Source organism: Schistocerca gregaria, chromosome 6 (assembly GCF_023897955.1).
Source record: "Schistocerca gregaria isolate iqSchGreg1 chromosome 6, iqSchGreg1.2, whole genome shotgun sequence".
Classification (NCBI taxonomy): domain Eukaryota; kingdom Metazoa; phylum Arthropoda; class Insecta; order Orthoptera; family Acrididae; genus Schistocerca; species Schistocerca gregaria.
Window position 1 is genome coordinate 52706416 of NC_064925.1, and position 15043 is coordinate 52721458.

Here is a 15043-nt window from a genome sequence, read left to right on the forward strand (position 1 = left end):
TGTCCATCTCCACCACATCCCTCCTCTGTCCATCTCCACCACATCCCTTCAAGTCAGTCTCCTCCTCCTCCCTCCCAGCGAATCTACTCCTCATCCTCATCCTCATCCTCATCCTCATCCTCATCCTCATCCTCATCCTCATACTACTCATACTACTCATACTACTCATACTACTCATACTACTCATACTACTCATACTACTCATACTACTCATACTACTCATACTACTCATACTACTCATACTACTCATACTACTCATACTACTCATACTACTCATACTACTCATACTACTCATACTACTCATACTACTCATACTACTCATACTACTCATACTACTCATACTACTCATACTACTCATACTACTCATACTACTCATACTACTCATACTACTCATACTACTCATACTACTCATACTACTCATACTACTCATACTACTCATACTACTCATACTCATATACATATACTCATATACATATACTCATATACATATACTCATATACATATACTCATACTCATATACTCATACTCATATACTCATACTCATATACTCATACTCATATACTCATACTCATATACTCATACTCATATACTCATACTCATATACTCATACTCATATACTCATACTCATATACTCATACTCATATACTCATACTCATACTCATACTCATACTCATACTCATACTCATACTCATACTCATACTCATACTCATACTCATACTCATACTCATACTCATACTCATACTCATACTCATACTCATACTCATACTCATACTCATACTCATACTCATACTCATACTCATACTCATACTCATACTCATACTCATACTCATACTCATACTCATACTCATACTCATACTCATACTCATACTCATACTCATACTCATACTCGTCTTGCCCCTGCCCCTGCCCCTATCCCTATTTTCACTTCTACCCAAATAGGAGGTTGGTGGTTCTTCCTGTACAATATTTTTTTCCAGGTAGTAAGTAGTTTGTGCACCAAGTTTGATTGAAGTTGATACAGGGGTTTTAGCAGGAGCATTATATGTATGGCTTTACCCCCATATGCATGTGCCATATATTTTTCAGACATACTTGTACACATGGTTCACATGTACCTCTAGTGAACTGAACCCAGCAGTTTTGTGTTCATGCAGCTGAAATTTTATAACACGTCATCTCCTGAACTACATGGTGTACAATGATATAATTGTGTACTTACATTTAGTGCCATATGTAGAAACTGTCTGTGAAATGTATTGCAAATAAAGTTAGGAACAAAGAAATTAAAAATTCAAACACTTTGGATGATACAGCAGTTCTTCATGCCTCTTAGTGTTTATGATGTTACATCTCCTGAACTGTATGTCATACAATGATATAATTTTGCACGTACATTCAGTGATGTATGTGAATACCGCGTGCATAATACATCTTGGATACAGTTATTAGTAAAGAAACACTAAATTAAAATTTAATGCCTCATGTGATTTACAGAATGAACATAGAAAATATAGTAACTAACAAACTTTGTTAATTTCATCACTTTTTGTTGGTTTTCAGCAAGAAAGAGCTTATCAAAGGTTTGAAATTACATTTTAAGTTTGTTGCAGGTTACTAAGTGCTCTCATTCTCAAACACTAGATGGATAATGTCTGGATGTTCATGCATTGTGGGCTACACTTCTTTTTCCCCCTCAATCCCATCCCAACCCCTTTGGCAGGTAGTCAGTTCTTACCCCAACAGCAATTCTTTCCAGGCAGCAAGTGAAATGTGTATCAAGTTTGGATGAAATCAGTCCAGTGGTTTAGAAAAAGATTTTGAACATAATACATACATATGTATATACATACATCTTTATAATATATATGTAATGTATGTACATATGTATGTATGTATGTATGTATGTATGTATGTAGATATGGAACCAGATCAAATTCTTTCTGGTAGTCAAGGAGTGCTGTGTTTTCCTGACTACTGGATGCATGACTTTTAGGATGTTCTGTGAAAAAAGCATGAATTATGTTGTATATGACCAATGTTCCTGGAATCTATACTGATTGGTATGGAGAAAGTCATTCTGCTCAACATACTTCATCATAATTGGGATCAGTATGTGTTTTACTATTCGACAGAAGATGGTGATCAAAGATATTACACAGTAGTATTGTGGATCACTTCAGCTATCCTACTTGTAGAGGAGAGTGACATACGCTTTCTCCCATCTGTTGCACAATTTTTTGTTTGAGGCCACTAAGAGGTACTCCAGCTTTCATTTCATTCAAGTTGAATTCTAAGGAACACACACAAATGAACAAATTAATTTAACTGAGAGACATATTGAAATCCCTGTTTGATTAAAAAAATCTTTTTGTGTGTAATGAAAACTTATGTTAAACTGTCATGTTCCACATCATTATGAAATGTCGCATTCATGATCTATGGAACAAGTATTAATGTAATGTAATTAATATTGACAACATTAGTTTTGCACAGGTGTAATTCATGTTACTCTTTGGACAAAACTTAATGATGAAGAAGTAGTCAGACACCTTGTTTATTAAATCACAACTTTGGAAGTTTAAATGATTCATAATTTAAACCTGTAGCTCAGAAATTAAGTTTTGGAACAATATCTAATAAGTGTTTGAGTCTATATTGCATAGCTTTGTCATAAATACTTTTTTAATTAAAATAACAACTTCTTATCCAGTAAAATGAAAGGAAACAAGTAATAGTTTTTATGAACCTAAATGACAATTATTGGAGTCTCAAGAAATGTTTTATTAATACAAAAATGTCTTCTTGCAGCACACACTATATATGGTGAGATCATGTCCATTTCAAGACAAATTTTCAAAACTCTGCACACTTGAAGGTATTCCAGAAGAAAAATATGACTACAAATTTGATGTTCCTATGTTGAACACCAGAACAGGTGTCTGGTATCAGAACATTTTTTGTGCAATATGTCACAATCAAGATGATGATTTAGCATCACTGAGTTTAAAATTTGATTGTACAGAAAATCTTACAGTGAACCAGGTAACAACCAATTGCCAATGCAAATTTTAGAAAATAACTGTGTATGAGCAAATATCAAAGAACATAGTAATTTAATGAGTGTGCAAAAATACTACTCTAATATTCTTAAAAAGCACTATTGCAATTATGGTAAAAAGTTTTCTGAAGTACACAAACAGTAAATTGACATGTTATTACACTGTAATTTATGCTTTATACAGGCAATAACCCATGGGCGCTATGAACCACACAGTCTTACTTGGAAAATGACAAATGATGTTAGAAGTCCAATGTGTAAATTAAATGTAGTGCTAGCTGATGATGGTGGTATCATGAAAGACAGTAGACGCTGTATAAAACATGAACACAAATGTGCTGCAAATTGGACTGATATTGCAGTAAAAAATTTGTGCCTTTCCTATTCATTTATTGTGTATACTCTTGAATTTGGCAATATACGTAAGGTAAGATTGGATTTATTTTGCTATTTTTTCTCTGAGTAATTTACTTGTAAATTGTTACACTGAATCAGATGTTACCAGCTTTTCAGACAGAAAAAAAACAAAGGAGTGTGTGTGTGTAAAACTGATGTGATGGATGGTTTAGTACTGACAGCTTAGTAACTGTTTGTCATTTTTGTGGGTATCCTGAATAGTAAGTGCATTGATTACATGGTGACTGATTACCTTTATTCCTTCCATTATTTGTCCCCCATGAAGGACTTTTGAGTGTAGTGTTAATAGGTACTTCTGCATTAGACATAGGCATTGTAGGATGTCAATTGGTATGTCAGGGGTGCACTACACAAAGGTAACAGCTACTCTTGTTAAAGAGGACTTGTGGAATTCAAATGGAAGTTTTTTAGGCTAGACAGTAGTTCTCGATACTCTATGAACACTCACCAGTTGATAGGCAGAGACCAAAACCAGACTGTGTACAAACTAAAGTTACTCGGGTTGTCAAAATTTTGACAGTAAATTCTTGAACTATTTGTAACAAAGTTCCTGAATTTACTGCTCTCCAGAAAAGTTGTTGCTCTCAAATTATACTCAAAACTGAGGTCTTGCTGCAGCCTAATGTAGATTGCTCAGAACAAAAATATTGTCTATTGATGTCAATAGTCTGTGAAGTTATCTGGAAGCACAAAACAGGTTTAGGTGAACCCAAATTATTTATTTTATGTGAAACTTCCTGTCAGATAACAACTGTGTGGAAGACAAGAATCTAGCTTGGGGCCTTTGCCTGTTGCAGGCAAGTCCTCTATCAACTGAGTTAGCCAAGCACAACTCACGACCCTCACTCTCAGCTTTAGCACTGTCAGCACCTCACTTCCTTCCTTCCTAAATTTACAGACATCTGCTGGAAGACTGGTGGGGCTATCATCCCTGATTGAAAGGGTATTGTGGATACAGGGCTTAGCCACAGCCTGGGGGCAGTTTTCAGAACAAATTTTTCAATCTGCAGCAGTGTATGCACTGATATGAAACTTCCTGGCAAATGAAAACTCTGTGCTGAACTGAGATTAGATTTCAGGAACTTTGCCTTTTATGGGCAGGCGATCTGCCAATTGAGCCACCCAAACACAACTCATAATCCATCCTCACAGCTTTGCTTCTGCCATTACCATGTTTCCTAACTTCACAGGCAGTGGCTAAGCCATACCTCCACAATACCCTTTCCTCCAGCAGTGCCAGTCCCACAGATTTCACCTATGTGATGCTTTCTAAATCCATGCTGATTTGTGGACAACAGCTTTCCTGTTCTGAGGAATTTCATTATATTCGAACTCAGAATATGTTCAAGAATACTGTAGCAAACCGATGTTGAGAACATTAAGAAGTATTACACCTCAGCTACTTTTTACAAGTAATCACTTTATTACATCTTGCAGGATTGGCCAATTTTTACCTTACAGGTAGTTTTCAGAAAGCACTTTAGGTGCTGATGTGTTGAAGAGTTATGCTGTTATTAAATGGCAGATGTAGCTGGTCAGAAAGACAGAACACAATGTGCAAGATTCAGAATTAAAAGCAGAATCCTACTGTGTGTGCTTGCTTTCAGTGTTGGACATCAACTCATCGACAATGGATGTGAGCAAATATAGTTTCCTATAACATAACATGACATTACTTATGAAGATGACTATTACTGCACATAATAAGCTTTCAGGTTTCAATTCTGGGGTTTCCTTCTTCTTTTTTTCCACAGATATAACTGCCATTTAACAAATAATAATTATACAACACATTGACATCTAATGACCTTGAAAATGACCTTCAAGGCCGAAATTGGTCCTTCTTATATACAGGAGTCACCTGCACTTTTTTCCAGTCCCTTGGGAATTTGCAGTGGGTAGAAATGTAATGATGATCTTCACAATAAAATCAGAGCTTGCATAGAAAGATTAAAGTGCTTATTTCTCCTGCATTTTATGTGAAAATGGAACAGTAGAGGAATTGCTTGAAGGTGGTTTGATGAACACTATGCCAGGCACTTCATTGTGAATTGCAGAGTAATTATGTAGATTTAGTTTTAGGGTGAGAGAGGCATGATAAATGTAAGATAAGTAAGCAGCCAATGCTGTATGATTACTCTGTGTAAAACGAAACTGGGTTCCCATCCATACCTGCTGACTTGTGTTAAATTCTTTCAGTTGCTGCTCTAAGCCAGGGAGGTCTATTTCTATGTTCTCCATGCAGGAGTCAGTGTGACAGACAAACGATGGCATGTTTGTACGGTCCTTCTGCATGACTAGTTTCTCAAGCATGAAATTTAAAACTTCAGCCTTCTTTTGCTGTCTTCTGTTGCCTCCTGGACTGGTTGATGAGTGACTGGATAGAAGCCTCTGGCACATTTACTGATTTTAGATATTACTGAAATTTTTTTAGGTTGTAGGTAAGATGTTTTGCTAAGGTATGATACTGGAAGGTGTCTGCTTTGCATATTGATCTTATTATGGGACATTAATTTCTACTAACCCTTACCTGGTGACACATGTTCCTTTTCGAGCGAAGAGTGCAATGATCTGTTTCCTCAGCATTTTCTGCATTTGATTATTAAACCACTATGGGTGTTTTCCATCCTTAATCCACCTACTTGTCACATACTTCTCTAGAGCACACTGAACAATAAGTTTAAACATTGCCCACGATTTCTCCATGCGTATTTTATGATGAATGATGCTCATTCATTTTCTAAGTGTGATGCTAAAAACTGCTTATCTGGTCTTTGTAGCAAAAATACTCCCCTATCCTTCCTGACTAATTCAGTAACATTAGTAACCATTACCCTAGAATTGCATCATGATCACTAACCCCTGTCCTTATACTGTCACCATCAATAAGGTCAGGCCTGTTAGTAGCTACAAAATCTAAAGTGTTTCCATTGCCTTTGGATAGTCAAACTAACTGTTCAAAATAGTTTTCAGACAAGTGTGTTCAAAACCACTCCAGAAGATTGTCTGTGCATACCATGTGCTGTGACTCCATAGATATCTCAGTCTACACTCAATAGGATGAAATCTCCTCCAGCTATATGGGTATTTCTGTGCAACTGAGCACAGACCTTTTTGAATGGTTCTACAGTTTTCATGGTGGAATCAGGTGGCTAGTAAAAACATTCAATAAATCCAGAATGAATTTTTTTCACTCCGCCATCGAATGTGCACCGATATGAAAATTCCTGGCAGATTAAAATTGTCTGCCTGACTGAGGCTTGAACTCAGTAAGCACTCCTCTGAGTTACAGCTGATGACTCCTTCTCCACACAGCTGTACTTCCACCAGTACATGTCCTACCTTCCTAACTTCACAGAAGTTATCCTGTGCAACTTGTCAGGCTAGAAACCATAGCCGAAAGGATATTGAGGAGGCATGGCCTTTGAAGTTAGAAAGTTAGGAGATGAGCCACTGGTGGAAGTAAAACTTTGAGGATAGGTCATTAGTTATCATGAGTACTTCAGTTGGTAGAACACTTGTCTGCAAAAGGCAAAGGTCTCATATTCGAGCTTCATTTGGGCACACAGTTCTTATCTTCCAGAAAGTTTCATATCGAGGCACACTCCACTGCAGAATGAAAACAAAAGTCATTCTGTACTTACTGTGTGTTTTTACCTGCCACCCAAGGCCACCATGACAATTTCAAAATCATTCAAAGTAAGTCTGTGTTCAGTAGTGCAGAAATATCCTAACAGTTGGAGGTGACTTCAACCTACTGTGAATAGACTGGTATGTGCATGGATTCATTGGAGGTGGTGTGCACAGGCGGTGTTGTGAAGTGGTTTGGAACACACTTATCTCAAACCGGTTTGAACAGCTAGTTCTACTGCCCACAGGCAATGGAAGTACTTTAGATCCTGTAGCCACTAATAGGCCTGACCTTAGTGATGGTGATAATATAGAGATAAAGATTAGTGATAAGATGTCATTTAGTGATAATGGTTACTAAAGTTAATAAATTAGTCAAGAACGATAGGAGAGTATTTTTGCTACAAAGAGCAGATAAACAGGTTTTAGCTTCTCACTTAGAAAATGAATGGACATAATTCATTTCCAGTATGGTAGATGTGTAGGAAGTATGGGAAAAGCTTGAATTGCTTGCAGTACAGGTACGTGCCAAGTAAGTGCATTAAGGATGGATAATCAACAACCATAGTTTAATAATAAAATCTGTAAAATGCAGAGGAAACATTGTTGCACTCTCAGTTCAAAATAGAATGTGCAAATGCCAAAATGTAGAAGTTAGCAGGAATTCATGTATCAATTGTGCAAAATATAATAAATTGAATACTTATAAAAGAGCTGGAAAATGATATGTCATTCCCATCTGTTTACTGATCAGTATTAGAACATATTCTGAGTTACAGTACAACATTCATTGAGATGGGAAAGCTTCTGTGCACAGATTGACATCGATTTAGAAAGAATCACTTGTGTGAATCTCAGCTCGTAATTTTCTCACATGACAACCACTGATGAAGCAGATTTCATATTCCTATTTTTCTGAAAAGCATTTGTTGTGATGCCCCACTGCTGGTTGTACATGAAGGTTCCCACAATAGGTTCCCTGATATATGAATCACTTGAAGACTTCTTGAGTAATAGAAGCCAGTACATTGTCTTCAGTGGTGAGTGTTCATGAGAGATGAGAGTACTGTCAGGAGTGCCACAGGGAAATGTGGTGGGACTGCTCTTATGCTCTAGATCTGACAGGGTAAGCAGCAATTTACGGCTCCTTGCTTATGAAACTGTGTTGTACAGCAAATTGTAATTGTTGAGTGACTGTAGGAGGATACAAGATGACTGAGACAGAATTTCTGGTCTGTGCAATGAATGATGTAAATCTAGGAAAAACAATCCTATAATGTTTGAATACAATATTTGTAATGGGCTGATTGACTGTCACCTTGATTAAATATCCAAGCATAACTTTGCAAAGTGATACAAAATGGAACAAGTAGTTGGGAAGTCAAATGGTTAGTTTTGGTTTATTGGACAAATTTTAGGAAAGTATGGTTCATGTAGAAAGGAGGCTGCATATAGAACACTTGTGTGACCCAGTCTTGAGTAATGCTTGTGTGTTAGGGGTCTCTGTTTGGTCAAACAAAGATTCCAAGACTTACCAAGCAGAAAAGCGCCGGTAGACAGGCACAATAAATAAAACACAAAAACACATACACAAAATTTCTATCTTTTGCAACCGGCGGTTGCTTTTTCAGGAAAGAGGGAAGGAGAGGGACAAATGAAACGATATGGGTTTTAAGGGAGAGGGTAAGGAGTCATTCCAATCCCAGGAGCGGAAAGACTTCCCTTAGGGGAAAAAAAGGACAGGTGTTACACTCGCGCACACACACACACACACACACACACACACACACACACACACACACACACACACACACACACACACACACACATATCCATCCGCACATACACAGTGGCCTGTGCACCAAGGCATGTTTAGCCACAGGGTGATCCTTATTAATGGTCTGCCTGTGACCATTCACATGAATGGACAGTTTGTTGCTGGTCATTCCCACATAGAAAGCGTCACAATGTAGGAAGGTCAGTTCGTAAATCACGTGGGTGCTTTCACACGTGGCTCTGCCTTTGATCGTGTACACCTTCTGGGTTACAGGACTGGAGTAGGTGGTGGTGGGAGGGTGCATAGGACAGGTTTTACACTGGGGGTGGTTACAAGGGTAGGAGCCAGAGGGTAGGGAAGGTGGTTTGGGGATTTCATAGGGATGAACCAAGAGGTTACGAAGGTTAGGTGGACGGCGGAAAGACACTCTTGGTGGAGTGGGGAGGATTTCATGAAGGATGGATCTCATTTCGGGGCAGGATTTTAGGAAGTCGTATCCCTGCTGGAGAGCCACATTCAGAGTCTGATCCAGTCCCGGGAAGTATCCTGTCACAAGTGGGGCACTTTTGGGGTTCTTCTGTGAGAGGTTCTGGGTTTGAGGGGATGAGGAAGTGGCTCAGATTATTTGATTCTCTACCAGATCGAGAGGGTAGTTGCGGGATGCGAAAGCTGTTTTCAGATTGTTGGTGTAATGGTTCAGGGATTCAGGACTGGAGCACATTCGTTTGCCACGAAGGCCTAGGCTGTGTAGGGAAGGGACCGTTTGATATGGAATGGGTGGCAGCTGTCATAATAGAGGTACTGTTGCTTGTTGGTGGGTTTGATGTGGACAGATGTGTGAAGCTGGCCATTGGACAGATGGAGGTCAACGTCAAGGAAAGTGACATGGTATTTGGAGTAGCACCAGGTGAATCCGATGGAACCAAATGAGTTGAGGTTGGAGATGAAATTCAGGAGTTGTTCTTCACTGTGAGTCCAGATCATCAAGATGTCATCAATAAATCTGTACCAAACTTTGGGTTGGCAGGCCTGGGTAACCAAGAAGGCTTCCTCTAAGTGACCCATAAATAGGTTGGCATACGAGGGGCCATCCTGGTACCCATGGCTGTTCCCTTTAATTGTTGGTGTGTCTGGCCTTCAAAAGTGAAGAAGTTGTGAGATGGGATGAAGCTGGCTAAGGTGATGAGGAAAGAGGTTTTAGGTAGGGTAGCAGGTGATCGGCGTGAAAGGAAGTGCTCCATTGCAGCGAGGCTCTGGACATGGGGGATATTTGTGTATAGGGAAGTGGCATCAATGGTTACAAGGATGGTTTCCGGGCGTAACAGACTGGGTAAGGATTCCAGGCATTCGAGAAAGTGGTTGGTGTCTTTGATGAAGGATGGGAGACTGCATGTAATGGGTTGAAGGTGTTGATCTACGTAGGCAGAGATACGTTCTGGGGGGGCTTGGTAACCAGCTACAGTGGGGAGGCCGGGATGTTTGGGTTTGTGAATTTTAGGAAGTAGGTAGAAGGTAGGAGTGCGATATGTCGGTGGGGTCAGGAGTTTGATGGAGTCAGGTGAAAGGTTTTGTAGGGGCCTAAGGTTCTGAGGATTCCTTGAAGCTCTGCGTGGGCATCAGGTATGGGATTACCTTGACAAACTTTGTATGTAGAGTTGCCTGAAAACTGACACGGTCCCTCAGCCACCTACTCCCGACGATCAAGTACCACGGTCGTGGAACCCTTGTCAGCCGGAAGAATGATGATGGATTGGTCAGCTTTCAGATCACGGATAACCTGGGCTTCGGCTGTGGTGATGTTGGGAGTAGGATTAAGGTTTTTCAAGAAAGACTGAGAGGCAAGGCTGGAAGTGAGAAATTCCTGGAAGGTTTGGAGAGGGTGATTTTGAGGAAGAGGAGGTGGGTCCCGCTGTGATGGAGGACGGAATTGTTGCAGGCAGGGTTCAATTTGGATAGTGTCTTGGGGAGTTGGATCATTAGGAGTGGGATCAGGATTATTTTTCTTCGTGGAAAAGTGATATTTCCAGCAGAGACTATGAGTGTAAGACAGTAAATCTTTGACAATGGCAGTTTGGTTGAATCTGGGAGTGGGGCTGAAGGTGAGGCCTTTGGATAGGGCAGAGGTTTCGGATTGGGAGAGAGGTGTGGAGGACAGGTCAACTACTGAATTGGGGTGTTGTGGTTCCAGATTCCAATTCAGTAGTTAACCTGTGTGTTAACGTGTGTGTTATCTATCTTCTGGTAAAATTTCTTTTGGTTTGTGTTGAATGTTTGGTTTTGTTTCCTTCTATTTTCTCTTTTCTTGTATCTTCTAAGTTGTTTGGCCAATGCTTGTAATTTCTGCTTCTTTTCATCTAATTGCTCTATCGCTTCTTGTTGTGAGATTTTACTTAACCTTTTTTGTTTTTTGTCTGATATTTCATTTCTTATCAATTGTGTTAGCTGTCCGATGTCTCTTCTCAGTTTTTCTATTCTGGTCTGTAGCCTGTGTTGCCATGCTGGTTTTGGGGGTTTCTTCTGTGTGTTGGTTGGTTCTGATCTCTGCCTAGTGTGTGTATTTAGTGTAGTGAGTGCTCCTATGTAAACCAGTAGTTGTAACTTTTCCATAGTTGTATTTTCATTTATTTTGTTGTGTATGATTGTGTTGATTGTTGTTATTGTTGTTTCGACTTGTGGGTTATTTGGTGGTCTATGCAAGAATGGTCTAATGTCTGTATTTGTGTCTTTGTATTCTATATATGTCAGCTGAAATTTTTCTTCTGTATCTACCATGTGTGTCACTTCGTGTTCTATTTGTGCTTGTTCTGGTGGCTGTCTTAAGATTTTGTTTTCCTCTGATTGTTTAATTGATGCATGTCATTCTTTGTTTGTTTGCCCTGGGATGTATTTTCTTCTTCTTCTTCTTCTTCTTCTTCTTCTTCTTCTGATTGCACATTATTTTGTTCCAGTATTTGTTGTACTTGTTGTTTGATGTTTTCTAATTGTGACTGGGGTATGCTGTTATTTTTTATTATTACACAGATCTGATCAGCTAGTCATTGTTCTGTTAAAAAATTTAATTCTGGGTATCTGGTAATAAATGTTGTGTATACTTGTGACCTGTATCCAGTTGTGTTGGTTCCTAAGTTTGTTGATTGGTAATAACAGACCATGAGGTGTCGGTTAACTTCAACTGACCATCTCATCCTCTGTCTTTGTTTTGCTCCTAGAGTGGTTGCAGGAAGCATATCCAGCAAAACACCTCTATTTGGATTTAAATCATTTTCCGTGTGGCTAGCAGTATTGTTACCATTGTGGACGGGCGTAGGGTTCAAGCGTCGTCCTCGACCATGACAGCACTTGTCCGAGGCTTCATTAGTTCTGTCCTGAACCAACTAACCACACTAAAAGGGGGGTTAGCCATATTAGTGGTTTGTTCTTTTCATCGCCTTTTACGAGTGGCAGAACATACCGTAGGCCTATTCTTTTCTCGGGCTTCCACAGGGTTTATTATTATTATTATTATTATTATTATTTATTTTCACTCATTGATCAAAAGCAGCACAGTTATCTGCATGAATTAGTCTGGTACAGAATCCTCTAAACATGGTTTCCCCCTTCCTTTCCTTGCAATGTGATTTACCATAAAAAAGGGTACATTAACAGGTACAGAAAGACTGTCTAATGAGGCTACTGAGTTTTCAAATTTCATTTATAATGATGATTATCTCTTGACACAGAAATTTCATCCTGTGATAATTGAGATGCTCACCAAGTTCAATAAGCAGAGTTTTTCTCTAGTCTCATAGCATCTACCACATTGCATTTTGTGTAAGCGGAGCACTGTCATTTGATTTTAATATCAGTTTTACGGATCTCTTGTTAACATATCAATTAAAAATTAAGTTGTATCTACTAGTCTGCCTCCATAGCTGAGTGATCAGCACAGATGGCTGCCATGCGAAAGACACGGGTTCGGCTCCTAGTACTGCCAAGGATTTTTTTTTCTTTGTGCAAGGACTGGTATGGGTTGCATTCAGCCTCGTAATCCCAGCTGAGGAGTTACTTGACCAAGTAATAGTGGCTTCACAATCTGGAAAGTCTGCAAAATGGCCAGGAGAGCGATGTGCTAACCATGCGCCCTTCCGTACTACGTATGCATAATGCAGCAAGGCAGAGGATGACACAGTGGCTGGCAGACATTCTTTGGGTATTCATGGCCTGGTGAGGAGCTCATTTTTGTACTTAGGATGGATCATCACAACAGTAGTTTTCATCTTATTTATATGAAAAATGTTCTTCACACTTTTTATACAATTTCTAACTTCATTGTATGTTATGTTGTTTGCACCAGGAACACAAACAACAAAGGCACAGTCCTACAGTATATTCTTAAATTCTGAGACATGTCTCATTCTTACACTGTGTTTCACAATGCGAGTTGCCCAAAAGTCCATCTTCAAATCCAGTTTGTCTGTGGTTGTCTGGTATAAATAACACATTGCATTTCTTTCTCCACTGCTCATGACTGCTGCTGACTGTACATTTGTAACCCTGTACTCACCTGACCAAAAGGCCTGTTCTTCCTGCCTCCACACTTCACAGTTCGCACTATATCTCACCTCAGCCTAGCCATCTCTTTTGTATTTCCCTGGACTACCTACCCAGTTAATGGATCTAAAATTCCTCAATTCAACCCATAGAATGCCCAATTTACTTTTCTTTCATGACATCGAACCAAGTCGCAGCCGCAAGGAGACATTTCTATCTGCAGAATATCTAACTGAAGAGGATGCCATGAACATTTAACTATACAGTAGAGCTGTGTGACCTCAAGTGAAATAATGGCTTTCTGCTCTTTACTACACCAGTGTAGCAAGGCCATTTTGTCTAAATTTTACAAAGCCAGTTGAGTCAGTCACCCAGACTGATAGCCCTGCAACTAATGAAATGGCTGTGGCTACTCTTCAAGAATCACAGGTTAGTCTGGATACCCCCATCACGCTTGCTCCTACAGCTACCTGTATTGTTGAGGCACACAAGCTACCTCACCTCGGCAAAGTTCATGGTTCTCGAGAGGGGTAATGAGTTATGGTGTCTAATTGCAACCAGCAGATTTATTACTTTTAGACAGCTAATAGTGACCCATCTAACAGTGACCCATCTCTTTAAATTAATACAGGTAGTTGTTGCTTCCAGTAGCTGATGAATGATAGCTAATGTATCTGTATTTGGTAGTTTATTAGTGGATGTAGTGTTTACTATCACAGTGAGGAAGGATTCATTGAATTTGGGGACTACATGTTGTCACTGCTTCTACAGAACATTTTTTGATTTTTTGTGGTGTTTTTTTTTTGTGGTTTTAGGGCGCACAACTACAATGGTCATTAGCGACCTGACTAATTTAGGAATGTACCGAGAGGCACAAGGTTAAAACAGCAACTAAAAGGGTCAACACTATAAAAGACATATTAACAGGCATAGGATTAAAAAACTACAGCATAATCAAACGTCCTTAGACAGGTGTGTCAAGTTGATAAAACGAAGAACGCGAGCAGCAGCTCCTGGGTCATCCACTAAAATGGCATCCAGAGTACATGGCAGGCCAAGATCAAGACGCAGCGTAGTAAAATCCAGACAGAACGTTAAAATGTGGCGGACCGTCGGCAATTGCCCACATGGACAGAATGGTGCTGGCGCTGCCGTCAGCAGATGGCGATGGCTGAACTGGCAGTGTCCAATTCGTAGCCGGGCCAAAACGACCTCCTCCCGCTGAGAAGGACATCAGGACGACGTCCAAGCTGTTGGAAGAGGTTTCAACGCCTGAAGCTTGTTGTCCGTAAGTGCAGCCCAATCGGCATGCCACAGCGATAAAATGCGTCGACAAATGACCGTGCTACAATCTGATGAAGGGACACAACAAGAAGCCGTCCGAGGCTGGAGGACCGCTGCCTTGGCCGCGGCCTCTGCAGCTTCGTTCCCAGGGATACCGACATGGCCAGGAACCCACATAAAGCTAACTGGAGACCCGTCGTCCACCAGCTGCTGAAGAGAGCGTTGGATCCGGTGCATGAAAGGGTGAACCAGATACGGATCACTGAGGCTCTGGATGGCGCTCAGAGAATTGGAGCAGGTGACATAAGCAGAATGTCGGTGGCGGCAGATGTAAAGATCAGCCTGGT

The 15043-nt window shown here is 39.9% G+C and overlaps 1 protein-coding gene across 1 annotated transcript in view; it reads left to right on the forward strand.

The window, feature by feature from the left end:
• Window positions 1–15043, forward strand: part of LOC126278949 (G-protein coupled receptor Mth2-like) — a 101296-nt gene that overhangs the window by 19721 nt on the left and 66532 nt on the right. Inside the window, exons 2-3 of the mRNA XM_049979226.1 lie at window positions 2809–3042; window positions 3243–3485. Coding sequence (XP_049835183.1) covers window positions 2821–3042; window positions 3243–3485 — 465 coding nt within the window. The 5' untranslated portion in view covers window positions 2809–2820. The remainder of the gene's footprint in view (window positions 1–2808; window positions 3043–3242; window positions 3486–15043) is intronic.